The sequence below is a fragment of the Aphidius gifuensis genome, linkage group LG3 (genome assembly GCF_014905175.1).
Source record: "Aphidius gifuensis isolate YNYX2018 linkage group LG3, ASM1490517v1, whole genome shotgun sequence".
Lineage (NCBI taxonomy): Eukaryota > Metazoa > Arthropoda > Insecta > Hymenoptera > Braconidae > Aphidius > Aphidius gifuensis.
In genome coordinates this window covers 11,173,862-11,193,268 of record NC_057790.1, presented here as the reverse complement: position 1 = coordinate 11,193,268, position 19,407 = coordinate 11,173,862, and the positions used below count along the sequence as shown (strand labels likewise).

General features: G+C 30.2%; 1 protein-coding gene and 1 long non-coding RNA gene across 3 annotated transcripts; one reads left to right on the top strand and one right to left on the bottom strand.

Annotated features, from left to right (window-relative positions):
- Positions 1–304: 304 nt before the first annotated feature.
- Positions 305–2,288, bottom strand: LOC122851948. Of its 2 annotated transcripts, none has more exons than XR_006373767.1 (3): positions 2,023–2,288; positions 1,753–1,944; positions 305–1,667 (listed from the first exon to the last, which is right to left on the bottom strand). It is a non-coding gene; the product is annotated as an uncharacterized LOC122851948 (long non-coding RNA). The 2 variants fall into 2 exon arrangements; XR_006373766.1 differs by having other exon boundaries at positions 305–1,658.
- Positions 2,289–9,071: 6,783 nt separating this feature from the next.
- Positions 9,072–17,225, top strand: LOC122850884. Its single transcript, XM_044149940.1, has 4 exons — positions 9,072–12,150; positions 14,746–14,841; positions 15,344–15,559; positions 17,215–17,225. Exons 1-4 carry the CDS (start codon positions 9,072–9,074, stop codon positions 17,223–17,225), a joined length of 3,402 nt encoding a protein of 1,133 aa, XP_044005875.1.
- Positions 17,226–19,407: the final 2,182 nt, after the last annotated feature.

The following is a 19,407-nucleotide window of genomic DNA, read 5'->3' as shown; positions in this document are numbered from 1 at the left end:
TTAATTATTTACAGAGTTATTGATTCAAGGGTTACATGACCAAGATCCCAAAGACACCCCTCCCACAGATGTCTACCCCGTGAAGACACCCCTTCCACTCAATACAGTGTCAGATACAGAAAAACAAATAATTACAATAAATATATTTTCTTAATTTAACATATTTATTTATTAATTTATTTATTTACTTACGACAAAACAGAGTGATATATTTGAAAATTTATTTTTAAAGTCTTATAAATAATTATAAAATATCAATGAACAAAAATTATTAATTACATTTTCTAAATTCAAAGCTTACAGTTCTTAAATAACAAATAATATTATCTTTTTCATATTTTCCCACAATTTTTTTTAAACAATTATCATTTTAACATATCGACGTCGTTTATGTGGTACGACCACCAGATCAATGAACAAAAATTATTAATTACATTTCTAAATTCAAACCTACAGCTCTCAAGTAACAAATAATATTATATTTTTTATAACTTTCAACAATTTTTTCTAAACGATTATCATATTCAACATATCTACGTCGTTTATGTTGTAGGACCACGCGTTGAACACTTATTTGAGCCAACGTCAACTCAGTATTTGCTTGTTCATCTTTCATACAATTGATAAATTCACCAATTGTGGGATGAGCACGTGACACTCGTTTATTAAAAGAATTGTGCCAACCTTTAACAGCATTTGTAGTACGAGGCTGATTACAAATAACGCGTTCATAACAATTCCACATAATATGTCTTGAAAGGCTTACGATGACAACGAGTACTTTTAAGACCCAACCAGGTTGGCTTAAGATATCCCAACAACGGTTCTAATTCATCAGCATTATCAACAAAGATTGTGATCAACAGAGCAAAATCTAAATCACAAATAGGCACAAAAGCTAATTCTGCCAACATTCTAATATCAGTAGAATAATTTATATCATTATTATAAAGAATAAATAGACCATTACATTGAACATTACGCCAAAACACTGATTAAAATGAAAGTTACAACCACACACAATTGAATCTGGAAAAACTTCATGTACTGCTTTAACAAAAGCATTCTCAAAATCAATTAAAATTTAAACTGGCTTAATTTCAGGTTTTAATTGTAACAAAACATTCAAAACCTTTACATATGATGCAAGACGTCTATTAGACATTAATACGTATACAACAGGCAATGTCATATCGGATTCATTCTAACCATGAAACGTATACAATTGCGCAAAAATACTTGGAATAGAATAAAAAGTTCCATCACACAGAATCACTGGACATGAAGCTAAAAAATTTAAATTTTTATCAGTCGTAAAAATTAAAATCTGATTTTTACCACCACTATCATACAACGAAAATTCATCACCTTTTCACGTACATGTAAATTCATCAGGTAGAATTAACTCATCTACAGATTTTGGCGTTGCTAAATATGGACGCACGTCATGACATATACGTTGTACTTGCCGACGCATTGACTCAACTCGAGGCAATGCAGCAGCAACTGGTGAAAGCACGTTAGATATACACTAAGCCACAATCGATTTGGTATTGTCTGACGATTTTTGTGCACGTGAACGTAACTTGGACAACACTTTTTATTTTGCAATACCGACAGGATCACCAGGATGAACGTATGTCCCACATAATCTCAAACTATCTAAACTATAACCACAAAAAAAAAAAAAAAAAAAATTATCAAATAAAATAATTGATTACATTTAAATATATAAAAAAAAAATGTCTGTACCTGTACAAGAAACATTTGTTGTATGAGCTTTAGCAGCACAATCATAAGATTCATATGATTGACAACGCCAAGTAATTTCTTTTTTTCCAGTATACTGACGTGTAAACAAAAACCCGTCTACCAACAGCTCTTTGTTGCCATACTTGTTTAAAATGAATTTCAATGTCATTTTTACTCATCAAATATAATTAACTAACATGAAAAAGAAAACAGAATAATTATAAAACAATATTATTTTATAAAATGTACCGACATAAAAACAAAACTTACCAAGGCACAAATTATCAATTAATAACACACAGTTATAACGACAAACTATGTAAGACGGAATTATACCAGCCAGACACAGTGGAATACATTTCAAGAATAAAATCGAAATACGGCGGAGTAATACATTTCTAATGCTCATTGAGCGTGACAAACAATAAAATTGAGCCGCACTACGTACATAGATATACACATTTAGAAAATAGAGCCAGATACAATGGAAGAAATTACACGACGAATTAATATCTGACCTCAAGTGAAAAAGAATATAACCGCACAACACACAATTTTCACAAAAAAAAAAGAAAATAGATCTCAAACAAAAATTAAGGAAAAAGTCACGTGGAACAGAAGACATTGTGAAGAAAGTCAGGTGGGACGGCAGTCACATAGGGGGGGGGGGGAATCGTAAATCATAATTGTAAATCATATTTAAGACTAGCATCACTCGGTTTTCTTAGAAATCTCTATGGATCAGCGATTTAATTATTTTAATAACTGATTGCATATGATGCAGCTTAAAAACCAGCCATTGAACGTCAAAATAATACAAATTTATTAAGATTCAAGTTGCACTTCTCGTCTCTATTCTTCAACTGGTTTAACAGGTTGTTTTTTATCTTCTCGATTGACTCATAATTACTCATAATCAATCACTTTTACCAATAGAACAGGTACATGTGTGAATTTAGTCTATCAAGATGAGGTGAAAGTGCTAATGCTATATCATGACAATAATAACGATATATTTAATAATGAATAATAATAAAAAAAAATATATGTATATTATCTTTTAAATGAACGCACGAGATGTTATCATTTGAGTCTCTTAAGATGATGATCATAAAAATACCACAGTGTTATTTGATAACAAGTATTTATCATGCATGTGTACACAACCAAGCAAACATTAAAAACAAAATTTTAAAAATAATTAAGAAACAACGTCCTCATAATAATTTTTGGAGTTGACTTGATTTAATAACTAGTCTTTCACAAGATAAACTATCTGAGTTTAAACGGCCCAATGCAAAACCAGCACCAAGACCATGTATTATTACCAGAAGATCAAATGTCTACATAGCAACCAAAATATGTTAAAACTAAAAATAATAATATTTTATTATTTTGATTCATTTATTGTTAATAATTTAGAGTTTATGTTGTATTATAATGGATATAAACCTCGACAATATCAAATTGTATTTTTGATGTGTAAACATCTTTAGGCGCGGGTTGGGTTAGAGTAAAAGGAAAAAACATAGAGTTTAGACGTCAGATCCGGTAACGGATCTGGGCAGGAATCCATTTTCTGTCAGTCTACATTGCGCCTTGCAGTGCCATGGTAATCGGTCGGTAACCGTTACCATCAGCCGTTCTGTAGTATAGATGAATTTAAATGCGCGTATTTATATATTTAATTTATTTATTATTATATATATATATGCGCCGTTGTATATATTAATATACAAGTATTTTATTTGTATTTATTAGTTATACTTGCATTTGTTAGGCGAAGTAAAGTTCATATTGTACATATATAGACATTATACATGCATATGCAAGTATTTTTCATTTACAAGATTAATATACCTATTATTATTGTTTATATAAAATAATATTTCCTAAATACGAAAGATAATATTGAATTATTATACAATAATAATTTATTTATAATATTGACTAATTTTATGTTTTAAAAAAAGAGAAATAGACATTGATGACTGATGTGTTAGTTTGAAAGAGAAAATTATTATTGTAATTGTACAGAAGAATTTCAGAAGATATTATCATAACCGAGACAACATGTTTTTTATTCGGTTTTTATAAAAAATTTTCTCACGATTACGGGAAAAATACGGAAAAAATTCCTACGAATGCGCAGTGGTTAAAAATGGAGTTGAAATATGGAAAAAACGGCTATTTATCGGTTATATATCGTGTAGCTATTGAAATAACGATTAATTCTCAAATTTAATAATGGCCATCAATGAATCTCGTCAAGTAAAAAAAATAGTCAACATAAAAAAATTCGATATCGCGAATAGTATTCGAGTTATAATAACTTATATATTTCGATATATTAAGTTTTTTTTTTTAATATTAATAAAGGCAATCGATAAAACTCGCCAAGCTAAAAAAAAAGCCCAATAAAAATTTTTATATCTCGAATAGTTATCAAATTATCGATATTTTTTTTAAAATGTATACAATTTCTTTTTCTCAAAAAAAAAAGTCGAAATTTTTGTTTTTTTTTTCAAAAAAACTGCTAATTATTGATTGTCGCGTATTGTTAAGCACGAATATATATTTTTTTTTTTTTTGAAAATAATGAATATATCCAAGTTTTTTTTACTTGGTCGCTAGGTTTTTTACTTAGCTATATTTTTTACTTTGCTATATTTATAGCCAAACACACAATATCTACATAATTTGACTTAGCTATATTTTTTACTTAGCTATATTTTTTACTTAGCTATATATTTTTTACTTAGCTATATTTTTAACTTGGCAATATTTTTTACTTAGCTATATTTTTTACTTAGCTATTTTTTTAACTTAGCTATATTTTTTACTTAGCTATATTTTTTGCTTAGCTATTTTTTTTACTTAGCTATATTTATAGCCCAACACACAATACCTACATAATTTTACCAGCTATATCTTTTACTTAGCTATATTTTTTACTTAGCTATTTTTTTTACTTAGCTATATATTTATAGCCAAACACACAATATCTACATAATTTTACCAGCTATATTTTTAACTTAGCTATATTTTTTACTTAGCTATATTTTTTACTTAGCTTTATTTTTTTACTTAGCTCTATTATATTATCAATTATGAAAAAAATTATCATTAACATTAGAAAGATATCGATAATTCGAAAACTATTCGCGCGATCAAAAAATTGTATTCGATTTTCTTTTCTCCTTGATGAGTTTAATCGACTTCCATTATTAAATAAATAAATAAATAAAAAAAAATCGATATATCGAAATTTTAAAAAATATTATAACTCGAAAACTATTCGAGATATCGAAGTTTTTTTAAAAACATTTTCTTTTCCCCAACGATCTCTATTGATTGCCATTATTAAATTTAAAATTATTTCGTTATTTCAATAACTATACGACATATAACCGATAAATAGCCGTTTTTTTTATATTTCAACTTCATTTTTAACCACTTTGCGCATTCGTAAGAATTTTTGTAGAAACACGCCGAAGATTTTTACACATAATAAACCCGCGAGTCTAGATGGCTCACAAAATTTTTTTTTTTTTTATTTATACATTTTATCATTTGTATTATCTGTTTTTTTTTCTTCGTTCTTTCTTTTCTCTGGTGCTTCACATGCAGTGCTTGATAAAAAAAAAAAAAAACTAGGATTCGTAAAAAACGTTTTATTTTTTTTTTTTTTTGTTTCTTTCATGAGTCAATAAAGACAATGAATCAGTAATAAATCAGTGCAGTGCTTATTATTTATTAATTTATTTTTTTTATTATTCAATTTATTGTTTTATTTGCTTGACAATATTGATATATATTAGAAAACGAAAAAAAAATGTCATTTTCTGATTTTTACTTGAAATATTCAGAAAAAAAATATAAAATAAAATAAAATAAATAAAATATAAATTATTAATAAAAATATGAATTATTAAAGAAAATTAATATTTATACTCATGTCCAGATGCAATTACACGTTGAGCGCTCGAAGACAATAAAACGCTATGTTGCTGTGGGTGGAAAATAAGAAAAATTAAAATTAAACAATAAAAAAAAAAAAAAAATACAGTCGTCAATAAAATTAAAAAATACATATTTTTTTCCAAATAAATTTTGTTTCATGATAATTAGTTTTCGCGATAAAAAATAAAAACGAAATTTTTTTTTTTTTTTAAAATACTTTTTTTTAATCATATAACTCGAGACAACTTCTTCAAAAATGAATAAATTGACTTGAAATTTCAACTGTAGCTTCATTATAAACTACCGATTAAAACAGTATGATCAAAAACTCATTCATTTATTGTTCAATTTTTATTATATGATTGTTGAATGTCGAGCAAAAATTCAATTTGTCTAACTTTGAATGAAAAAAGAGTCAGAGAAATTTGAAAATTGCTTAACTTGTCAGTGGCAATATTGTTGAGCAGTATATCAAGAAGTTTTTTACAATTTTCTACATATTTTTATTAATTATTTACTGAGTTGTTGATTTAACACCAACAAGCGAGCTTCCATTAGGGCTATATATGCGTGATCATCAGCCCCCTCTCTCACGAACGCAATTTGTCGTTAAATTAATAACTTAGTAAATAATTAATAAAAATATTTAAAAATTTGTACAAAACTTCTTGTAATACTGCTCAACAATATTGCCACTGACAAGTTACTTAATTTTTGAATTTCTCCGTGTTTGAGAATAAGACCGCAACTTCTAAAACAGCCTTAACAACCGACAACTGACCACAGGCACGCCCGACAACTAACCACAAGCACGCCCACTTACGAACGCTAGTTCACTTAGCTTACTGTAGTCGTAGAGCAAGCACACGTTTTTTCTGATTTTTAGTTTTTCAGTAAACTTAAGTACACATAAATTCAGTTGAAGCTAATTCAAGATCACTTAGACACACATAAATTTTGTTCATTTAACTCAGTACAATTGAATATTAATAGTAATAAATTTAGTACACTATTCACAGAAGAAACAAGTCAGATTAATATAATCTAGGCTTTGTTCGTTCTGTTCAGATCACAAGTCAACAATTTTGACCTCATTTAAAGACAAAGACTAAGTGTATAATTTTATAAAAACATTAAACAATTATTATAAGTGTAAATAATAGTGTTAAGTGAAATAAATACAATTTTATTAGTTAAATATATCAAGCATTTCCAAAGCCACGTTGGCGCCTTATTTTTCACTCTGTCAATCCTAACATACAATTAAACAATAAGCTTTGTGCTAAACATTTTGGTCCTTCGAGCCGGATTGAGTGAAAAAAGGGATAGTGTCATTGCATTAAGTTATAAAATTGTGATTAAGTTAAGTTTCGTTTGTTCAACACGTGGTGTAAGAAAACGAAGCGTTCAGTTTTGTTCAACGCTTAACCACACCATACATCACCCAGTAGAACTGCAGGATTGGTGTATGTTTTGGACGTATAAAACTCAGTTTTATACTTAGTAGTTTACACGGTGTATATAACATTCAGTACACAACTCTTGTGTTCTCACAATTGACCTTAGTGTCTCAGTGAAGTGATTTCAGTGCTCAGCTTCCCGCCTTTCCGTACACGAAAGTGTATAAATCAAATTTAGTAATTAATAACAGTTTAATTTGACTATACTTAGAACATTTAGTTGTATTTAAATTTAAATTATCTTAGTTTAGTTTGCACTCGTTTAGTTGCAAATAAGAATTTAGTGAAATTTAGTGTCATTTAGTGATCTAGTGAAATTTAGTAAATTTTAGTAAATTTCAGTAAATTTGTGCATCGTAATTGATCACAAGATGTTTAGTAACAATTTAAATTCCCTTTGACTTTTAGTTGTGATTTAGTGATACCTAGTAAATTCTAGGGATATTTAAGTTTATTGTATCAACTAATATGTCAGTGCGTCGGAGTAAGGAGAATTTGAACGTACCACCGATACATTCATCAACACGTTCACTACCCGAAACACGATCATCATCATCAAAGAAAGAAATGGAATCCACAGAAAACTTGAATAGCGTTATACTTCCGCCTCAATACCAACTTAGAGTCAATCTACAGATAGACAGAATTGAGACGTTGGAGACGTTGTTTGAGGAACTTGAACCACGCAAGTGGGCTGAGTTTAAAGCAATTTATGAAGACTTAGTTATGACAAGAGAAGATATGTCTGAAGCATCAAAACTTCATTATTTGAAGACAGCTGTGGACAAAACCCCGGCAGATATTATCAGTCATATTCAACCTGAAACTGGTAGTATTGAAGCTGCTTGGAAAATCTTATCTGACCGATTTGAAAATACAAGATTAATGGCTCAGTCACATTTTGACAGATTTCACTCTCTTCCACAATTAAGATCACGCACAGCCAGTGGATTACATCACATGCACACAACCATCAATGAAACAATACAGATACTCAGTTTAGCTAAAGTCAAAAACCCAGCAGATTGTATTTTAGTTTCTCATTGCACAAAATTGCTCGATCCTGATACAAGAGAATGCTGGGAAACACATCTTAACAACACCCGTGAGATTCCACAATTTGATCATTTCTTGGAATTCATTACTTCTCGAGCTCGAGTACTTGAAGGTATTGAAAGCAGCTCAGCAGCTGCTAAACCATTACCAAAGAATACAACAACCAAAACTACACCATTCCGAAAGGCACAAGGTCTTTCAGTAACACAAACAAATGATCGTCAAACTAACATGGGTAGTAGTCCTACAAGTTTGATCTGTGACGCTTGCTCAGGAAATCATCACATGTCCACTTGTGAAAATGTTCAAGACTCGAATCTTCAACGAAGACTACAAATTGTTAAGAACAAGCATTTATGCTACATCTGTCTAAGCAGACATAATGCTAAGAATTGCCGTAGTGGCTTAAAGTGCACATTTCAAGGTCCATCACAGCAACAAAAGTGTCAACAACGCCATCATACGTTGTTGCATGGGATGGACTTTGGAAAGTTTTTTGATAACACAAAGGTTAATAATACTCAGTCAGTTCCAGTCGGAGCAACTGAGCCCATTGTTACACAAGCTCAGAATCAATGAAGTTGTAGTACAATTGTCAGCTTAGATCACACAAATAAGCCAAGCTCAAAACACACAATTAAGCCAAGCTTAGATCACACAAATAAGCCAAGCTCAGAACACACAATTAAGCCAACCTTAGAACACACAATTAAGCCAAGCTTAGAACACACAAATAAATCAACTTTAGATCACGCAAATGAATCAACTTTAAATCACGCGAATTGTGATCAATTCTTAAATCATTCAGCTAAGCACACAGCACTACATGCGCACACGCACATGGTGTTCTTAGCTACTGCGCAGGTCATAATCAAGACTAGTACTTACGAGCACTCGGCACGTTTACTAATCGACACTGGTTCAGAGTTGTCATTTATAACCGAAACTCTTGTTAACAATGCTAATTTAACAAGAATAAGAAGCACTGTAGAAGTACAAGGCATTGGTGGAGCTTCGGCTCTTAAAACAAGAGGAAAAGTCAACGTAATACTTCACTCAGTACATAAAATTAAAAATGTAGAGATCGAAGCTCACATACTGCCAGTAATTACTTCTATGATACCATCACAAGATTACGAAGTTGATAAACATGCTTTTGCCAAAATCACACTAGCTGACGAACAATTCAACAAAGCTCGTAGTATTGATTTGATAATTGGTGCTGATTATTACGGCATGATTATTAGACCAAACTCCATGAGATTTCCGAACACCAACTTATCAGCACAATTGTCCATCTTCGGGTGGCTTGTTATTGGTAAACCTTTACCATTAAGGACAAATGATAAGTTCAAAGTCGAATCAATAACATTTAGACCTGAATATGTATCAACAAGCTCAGCACCCCAAGATAGGATCAACTATGTTCAATGTTATCAAGCCAGATCAACAATATCAGACTTGGATCTCGAATCTCTGTTAAAACTATTTTGGGTGCAAGAAGAAACACCAAATTCTGAACTTAGTTCACTTACTCAAGAAGATCAACAATGTGAAGACCACTTTAAGTCCACACACTCTCGAAATAATGAAGGCAGGTATATCGTACGTATTCCATTAAAGGATACAATTAGTACACTAGGCAATTCATATTGTTCAGCTCATAAATGCCTACAACGTACTTTGCGACGACTTGCACGTGATCACACCTACAAATTACTATATGATCAGTTCATGAAAGAATACGAAGACTTGAATCACATGAGAGAAATACCAGAAAACAAGTTAGTAAACAACCAACATTATTACTTACCGCATCATGGTGTAATAAGAGAACAAAGTACAACTACTAAACTACGTGTAGTTTTCAATGGTTCAAGTAAGACCACCTCAGGTAAATCAATAAATGATATTATGCTTCCTGGTCCAAACCTGTTATTGAACATAGTTGACGTTTTAACTTGGATCAGACAATATCCATATTTATTTTCAACTGATATAACAAAGATGTTCAGACAAATAGAAGTACACGAAGATGATTGGGATCTTCAAAGAATACTCTGGGTCGATTCACAAAACAATGAACATCATTATCACCTCACTACGATCACATATGGTACGAGAGCAGCACCTTATCTTGCTGTAAGAACACTGCTACAATTAGTTCAAGATGAAGGTCATAACTATCCTCTAGCTGTACCATCATTAGTGCACGGTCGATATGTCGATGATATATTTGGAGGAGGAGATACTCCAAATGAACTTGAAGAAAAGGCTTACCAATTGAAAGCACTTTGCAAGGCGGGCGGCTTTCCTCTTGCGAAATGGCATTCATCACTACCACATATAACACAAGAAACAACAGATCACACTAAGATCACATTTGACAATTGTGATACTCAAATACTCGGTATTTATTGGTCACCATCGAAGGACACATTCACGTTTGCAACAAGTGAAACTAAGAATGGAAATAAGTGCACTAAACGCCTCATATTATCTCAGATAGCTACGATATTTGATCCTCTAGGTTTTGCTTCTCCAGTAATAGTGAAAGCAAAAATATTTATGCAAGAACTCTGGCTACTAAAACTAGGTTGGGATGATAACCTACCGAACACACAAACAAACAAATGGTACATTATTAAAAATGAATTGATGAATCTGACGAGAATCTCAATTCCCAGGTGGTTTAACACATATAAAAATTCTAGTGTTGAGCTGCATGGCTTTTCTGATGCATCACAATTAGCAATGGCTGCAGCCATTTACTTAGTAATTCACGAATCGTCCAACGGCGCCACGAGTACACTTATATGTTCAAAAACAAAAGTAGCACCTTTAAAGAAAATCACCATACCACGCTTAGAACTTACAGCATCTCTGTTATTGGCCAAACTATCAGATCACTTTAGAAAACAACTGCAGTTTAAGATCACGAACGTATACTTATGGACGGATTCAAAAGTAACACTAGACTGGATCAAAGCACCACCAGCTCGCTGGAAAGAATTTGTGTGTAACAGAGTCTCACAAATTCAACAATTAACTGAACACGCTCACTGGAGGCATGTACCTGGCACTCAAAATCCAGCCGATTGTGCATCAAGAGGTACAACAACAGAACACCTATCACAAAATAAATTGTGGTGGAAAGGACCACCATGGTTGATACAAAATCAGCACACTTGGCCGAAACTCACAAATGAAACACAAAGTTCCAGCCTGCTAGAAGAAAGACCAGGACTTACACTTTTAGCAACTCAAGACAATAAAACGAACACATGGGATCTTATAAACAGATATTCATCTGTCACTACATTATTTAAGATCACATCTCTCTGCTTCCGGTTTATTTATAAATTGAAATCTAAATCTTTACAACCACATGAAGCATTAAATTTAGCCAGAAAATACTGGATTAAGACCACACAATTAGTATATTTTGCAACCGAACTACACACGTTACAAAAACATAACAATCTACCTACTCATAGTGCTTTAAATAAGTTAACAGCATTCTTAGACTCTGAGGGAGTACTACGAGTTGGTGGGAGACTAGAACACGCATCATTAACTTATGATAACAAACATCCAGCTATACTACCAAAAAATTCTCGCCTAACAATATTGCTGATTGAACATGCACACAAAGTCACACTTCATGGTGGTACACAGCTCACATTAGGACACATTAGACAACATTATTGGATCATTGGAGGAAGAACTAGTGTAAAATCATGCATTTTAAAATGTGTGGTGTGTGCTCGACAAAGAGGGATCCGTGCTCATCAACAGATGGGCCAACTACCTCTTTCAAGAGTAACACCTGCACGAGCATTTGAGCACACAGGTATTGATTATGCCGGTCCAATTATATTAAAAAATTGGAAGTCAAGAGGAGCAAAAACATACAAAGGTTGGATTTGTGCCTTTGTATGTATGACTACATCTGCAGCACATTTAGAATTGGTCACTGAGTACACTACTGAGGGATTCCTTGCCACGTACAAAAGATTTGTATCAAGACGAGGAATTCCGGCACACTTGTACTCAGACTGTGGCACTAATTTTATTGGAGCTGATCGGGAGTTGAAAATATTATTTACTCAGTACACTAAAGAAAACCAAACTCTTCAAACTAAGGTAACAGATCAAGCAACTCAGTGGCATTTCAATCCTCCAGCAGCTCCTCTTGACGTATAAAGAAGCTTCTACCTTGCTAACACAAATAGAAGCCATACTCAATTCAAGACCACTAGAACCTCTCAGTGATGATCCGACTGACCTTCTTACACTTACCCCAGGACACTTCTTAATTGGAACACCATTGCAAGCAATACCAGAGCCGTGTTTAACAGAATTGTCGACCACGAGATTGTCTAGGTGGCAGTTTATACAGCAACGTGTACAGCAGTTCTGGAAACAATGGTCAACGCAGTACTTGCAACGACAACAGTCGATTTTTAAATGGCATCACATTACTAATAATATCCAAGTTGGATCCTTAGTTTTAATTTCAGACGAACGAGCACCTCCTGGTCGATGGCCTTTGGCAAGAGTGACCGAATTACTACCAGGTTCAGATGGATTAACTCGAGTAGTGAAAGTTAAAACTGCTACAACTACATTGACTAGACCACTTGCTAAGCTCATTATTCTCCCCATGAACACTAATCAAGCATCAGCAATGGATTGCTGATGGCGGGCGGAATGTTTGAGAATAAGACCGCAACTTCTAAAACAGCCTTAACAACCGACAACTGACCACAGGCACGCCCGACAACTAACCACAAGCACGCCCACTTACGAACGCTAGTTCACTTAGCTTACTGTAGTCGTAGAGCAAGCACACGTTTTTTCTGATTTTTAGTTTTTCAGTAAACTTAAGTACACATAAATTCAGTTGAAGCTAATTCAAGATCACTTAGACACACATAAATTTTGTTCATTTAACTCAGTACAATTGAATATTAATAGTAATAAATTTAGTACACTATTCACAGAAGAAACAAGTCAGATTAATATAATCTAGGCTTTGTTCGTTCTGTTCAGATCACAAGTCGAACAATTTTGACCTCATTTAAAGACAAAGACTAAGTGTATAATTTTATAAAAACATTAAACAATTATCATAAGTGTAAATAATAGTGTTAAGTGAAATAAATACAATTTTATTAGTTAAATATATCAAGCATTTCCAAAGCCACGTTGGCGCCTTATTTTTCACTCTGCCAATCCTAATATACAATCAACAATAAGCTTTGTGCTAAACACTCCGACTCTTTTTTCATTCAAAGTTAGACAAATTGAATTTTTCCTCGACATAAAACAATTAAAAATACAAAAAATAATAAAACTTAAACAATATAAATAAATGAGTTTTTGATCATACTGTTTTAATCGGTAGTTTATGATGGAGTTACAGTCAAAATTTCAAGTCAATTTATTTATTTTTGAAGAAATTGTCTCGAGTTATATGATTAAAAAAAAGTATTTTTTTCAAAAAAAAAAATTTCGTTTTTATTTTTTATCGCGTAAACTAATTATCATGAAACGAAATTTATCTGAAAAAAAATATGTATTTTTTAATTTTATTGACGACTGTATTTTTTTTTTTTTCATTTTTTAATTTTAATTTTTCTTATTTTCTACCCACAGCAACATAGCGTTTTCTTGTCTTCGAGCGCTCAACGTGTTATTGCATCCGGACCTTAAATTACACTTTTATTCAATGATAAAATCCACTCCACTTGTACACTGTTTAATTCCGTACTATATGCATCCAAATGTTATGTCAATAATAGTTCTCCTCCAGCTTTCTCACATTGTTGAATAAATGCCACTCTTTCTGATCTACTTTTCAAATATCTGCACATTTCAATAATGTTGTATATTGTTAGCATCTACTTTTTTGTCTCTTTGGTAAAGTACTCTAGAATTTGATCGATTTTATAATTAATTTATGGCACTCTGTATCAAGGCTATTTCCATAATGTGTTTTAGCCGGTGTTGCGCTCCCCTTTTTCCTTTTGTTTAAACATATGGGATGCATTCAATGTTTTTTTTTTTTTTTTAGTTTTTTTCAAAAACTAAAATCCTCCGCCATCCATCTATTCAGCAATTTAAAAAATGGTTTTATAGTTTTTTTTAGTTTTTTCTAAAAACTAATAACCTCCGCCGTCCATCAATTCGGCAATGTAAAAATCGTTTCATACTTTTTTTTTAGTTTTTTTTTTAGTTTTTTTCTGAAAACTAAAAACCTCCGCCGTCCATTTATTCGGCAATTTAGAAAATCGTTTTATAGTTTTTTTTAGTTTCTAAAAACTAAAAACCTCCGCCGTCCATCTATTCGGCAATTTAGAAAATCGTTTTATAGTTTTTTTTAGTTTTTGATGGCATTCAAGGGGCCATCTATACTACAAAACATGTAAGTTAATTTTTTAAATTTAAAAATTGATAAATATCAGTTCATAACAAAATTATTTATAATGATTCATATTTTATTAAACAGTTCGTTTAGTTGATGAGGATATTCGTCATCCTTTTTTAGTTGCTCATAAAATTGATTTAAAAAAATATGCTGGATCAGCAGTATCAATAAGTCCTGGTACAAAATTTATCACATGGTTTAATAGAACAAAAATTTTGAATGTAAATTTATTGTTAGAGCTCCGAAAGATGAAAGTTTTCTTGCATCAATACAAAGAATTCAGAAAAAATGGAGATGAATGTTCAGACTATGTCAAGGTAAATAATGTAATTTAATTTTTTTCATTGAAAATAAGGTAAAAAAAAATAATAATTAATAAATTAATTATTTAATTCCAGTTTAGATGAAAAGGTATTGATATAACATCACAAATATGTGGTGATTTTCTGATTATGGTAGTGAAGATTGTAATTTTTCATTCAATTTGGTTGAATATGATGTTAAAAAAGAAATTGAAAAAACAATATGAAAAAATGTTGATAGAAATTATAAGCTTGATTTAGTTATTGTTCATACACCATAAAAGGAAGTAAAAAATATTATTCAAACTTTAAAATAATAATAATGTATTATTAAAAATATTTATAATATTATAAAAATTGTTGATTTAATTTTTTAGATTGTGATAAAGCTGATGCTGACAGAACAGCATCAATATCACCAAATAGCGTTTGCAAACGTAGATATTTATCTGATGGTGTTGAAAATTGTAGTGCTATTCGTATGGATGGAAAAAATTATCCACCTGAGATAATATCAACTAATAATAATACAGTTACAATTAGTGCTGTTACAATAATTATGATTTTTTTAATAATATTCATAATGGGACTTTGTTTGTGTAAAAAAATCAATGTTGTTGTTGGAGAACTGATTATGGACCCAATTCACATGATAATAGACAATCTAATCAACAATCTTGTAATTCAGGCAATAATCAAATTGCTGAATCACCAATGTTAGAAATTAATGTTATGACTCACTATTTCCTTAACAAAAAAGTGAATTTTTTTTGGTTTTTTTCTTTTTCTTCAATTATCAACAAGTTCGTCTGTTGTTTCAGATCACCGTAAGCACCATGGCAACATGGTGAAATATAGTTAGAAAAAAAGATGATCTGAACCAAAGGCCATCTTTTGAAGCCATTTTCCCGATGTACGAGGTTCAGATCGTCTTTTTTTCTCAATATATTTCACCATGTTGCCATGGTGCTTTCGGCGATCTGAAATAACAGACGAACTCCACGAGCCTGATCATCAACTAAAAGTTATAATTTAATTAATTTAAAAAAAAAAAAAAAGGAACCGGTGCTCATTTTTTAATTTCAAGTGAAAATTATATAAATTAATAATAATCATTTTGAATTTTTTTAAATCAATGATTCAAAAGTTTAAAAGAATAGCTGAATTAAAAAAAAAATATAAAATAAAAAAACTGTACTTATTGTTTTGTGTCTGACGTCTCGACGTGCCCTGTCAAATTAAGTTTACACAAATCAAGATATAAAAAAAAAATTTAAGGTTTTACTTCAGGTATATAAACGATTTTATTGGAATCATTCAAGAGACAAATCAATACACATAAAAAAAATTAATCATATAATTGCCGTTTTTTTAAACTGAACAAACAGATTTGTTTTAAATTTTTTCATTCAATACTTCTATTTATTCAATTTTGTTTTTGGCAATATATTTTCCTTTTTCAATATTGTAGTCAGGGCAGGAGACATTATTTTATTTATAAAAAAAAAATTTTTTTTTGAGGTCAGTAATTTAAAATAGAATTTATATGAATTAGCACAATGGGTTTCATTTTTGCGGGCATGCGTCGTTCAGTAATTGCGCTTTCTGTCCTTTTTTATCGTGTCAAGATGGCTGCGTAATTAACACAAAGCTGCACCAATTTGTTGATATAAAATAAAAAGTTATTGATAATAAAAATGCCATTTGAATATATAATCATCAAAACATCAACCAGATGCAACAATTAAATTAATCTTAAGTGTCATTATTATTGTGTCACTGGATTTAGTGTGAAATATCGTAGCCGGATTACTTATTAGACAACCCAATATTGCCCTATAAAATAATCCTGCTAGATATGTAATTAATGTAACCCTGTTTATCCTATGCTCACTTAAGAAAACAATAGAAGGGTAGGGAGATAAATTTGCGGAATGTAGGGAGAGATAAAAAGGAACCTGAAAAATACGCGAAAATAGTACACAAATTGAACACAAATAATTTATAAAACCTGAGTCAAACACAAATAACATAATGTTAAATAAAATGGTAAATTTATTATTAAAATACCACAACTTTACCAATAGTATCGATGTTGAGTAACAGATAGTTAAATTTGGACCAACATGGACCTTGACATAATCGATGCACTTGTGTGACACTGAATTTACAATAAAAATTATAACGAAGATCACTTTTACTTATGTTTAATTTAACAATTACATAAACGCTTTACTATACTTTACAGGTCGTAGTTAAGACCAAATTTATGACCACGAGGTCATTGATTTTTATATTTATTATTTTCAGTAGGCAAATTATTGCTTTAATCAGTCACTATAATTTACCTTATTCAATATTTATTTGATTAAATAATTTAACACAAAGCTTGCACTTGAATTTAAATAAAAAGAACAAGACAACTTAGCCCATGCGGTCAGAATTTATTACAAGTTAAATCCAAGATGATTTTAATAAGTTCAAATTCATAATTTACGTAACCAAGTATAACGTAAATATAATTAAAAATATTTAGGTAAAATAAATCATTAAAATATTGAATAAGTATAACTAATCTAAAATAAAAAAAAGTTCTGCGCTTACCGCAGGACATTACAAGTGTCAACATGTTGTTCTAATTATCAATCCATCAAAAACAGTATTTACAACATTAAAATGTTCAAAACCTATAATTCAAAATATAAAGAATATTAATAAATCAAAGAATTTGATAAATAATTACACAAATTTGAAAAGATAATTGAAGTACAAGCAATGTTTAGGGCATCAGTAATGTCAGCAATTGATAAAAAATTGATAAAAAAAACTTGACATGTTATAGGTTATATTTTGTGAAAAATATAAATGGTTAAATTGTATTGATCAATTTGATAATCAGATTTATCATAAGAATTGCTAATGGAAAATTAATTAATACATTTGAGTGGTTTTAATATTCATTCTAGTAAATACAGATAATATTTTCGTAAGGGATGTTTCAAAAATCTATATTAAAAAAAAAATAATGTATGTAATGAAGCAATCAAAGCATGCATGTAAATAATTTTCATTAACAATATCGATTCACCCCCATTGGATGAAATGTTAACATCATTATTTTGAATATATCATGATTGTGTTGGTTAAATTAACCATTGTTGATGATGAACTATCAATATTAAAAGCTGCTTGTAATTTCAGTCATAATAATTGTACTAATAGTATTGAAAATATCACTGAAAATTTATGTATACATCCTATCAAAGGACTAGCAACAGAGTTACATAAAAAACATCAATTAATTCATTAGAAGTACACTGAGAAAAAAAAATAACAATTTTTATTATGCTAGCAGGGTAATCGTCGGGTAAAACTTGATTTTGGGGTTTTTTCATTTTCTGATATATAAAAATTATTGTTTAGATTATATAAATTACTTTGCAGCATAGTAAAAATTGGGATATGCCAGGGTAGTATTTATTGGTATAACAAATATTGATAAGCTTAATACAATTATTACAGTTTTATTCAAATAAAATACTGAGCTTTGGATAATTTTTATTGTGCTGAACACTAAACATTACTCTGCAGCATGGTAAAATTCAACCCTCGGTAATCTTCGGCGCTGTTCGATAATTATCGTGTCAGGCTTTTGTTATTTTTGTTATTGTGAGACGCACATTTAGGTATTTGTACGTCCAAAGGTCTAATGTGCCTCCGTAATTATACATAATATTGATATTAATTAATTCAAGTGAATAAAAAAGTGCAGTTATCTAAGAAAAATCTACGACTTAATTTAAGTACATTTACTCGCTAATTATTTATAGATATCACTAGTGAAATGGAAGTGTGAACATAATTTGTGTGCAGTTTTCATTTGTTTATCGTGAATTTGATAGCAGTGAGGATGGTCTCAATTTTTATATTATAAACAATATTTTAATGGAAACATCCACACAATATTATTTTATAACAAAAAAATTATTAGCTGTATTTTTAAATGAACACACCGAGCATTATGAAGTTAATAAAAAAAATTTTGTCGTGAAAAATTTAGATTTGAATAAAATATATAATTATAAGTTAACATATATAACACAAACACCAAATACAGAATTTATTGTTAAAAATTGGATATAAAAAAAAATACATTAAATAAAAATTTTATTTTGAGTATCATTATTTAATTATTACCCTTTCATTTATTTTTTAAGCAATATTTAAAAAAAGATAATATATTTGGAATTTTTATTAATTCAAATAATAAAAATTGTTGGTAATACATCAAACTTTACTTATCGACACTATATTTTTTAGTGTATATGTATAGTTAAAATTACTGTGCTTGGCATGGTAATTTTTGTCCAGCCGAAATACAAAATTAAATAGCACGAATGGTAAAAATTATTGTTCCCATTGTAATATATGTTAAACTTAC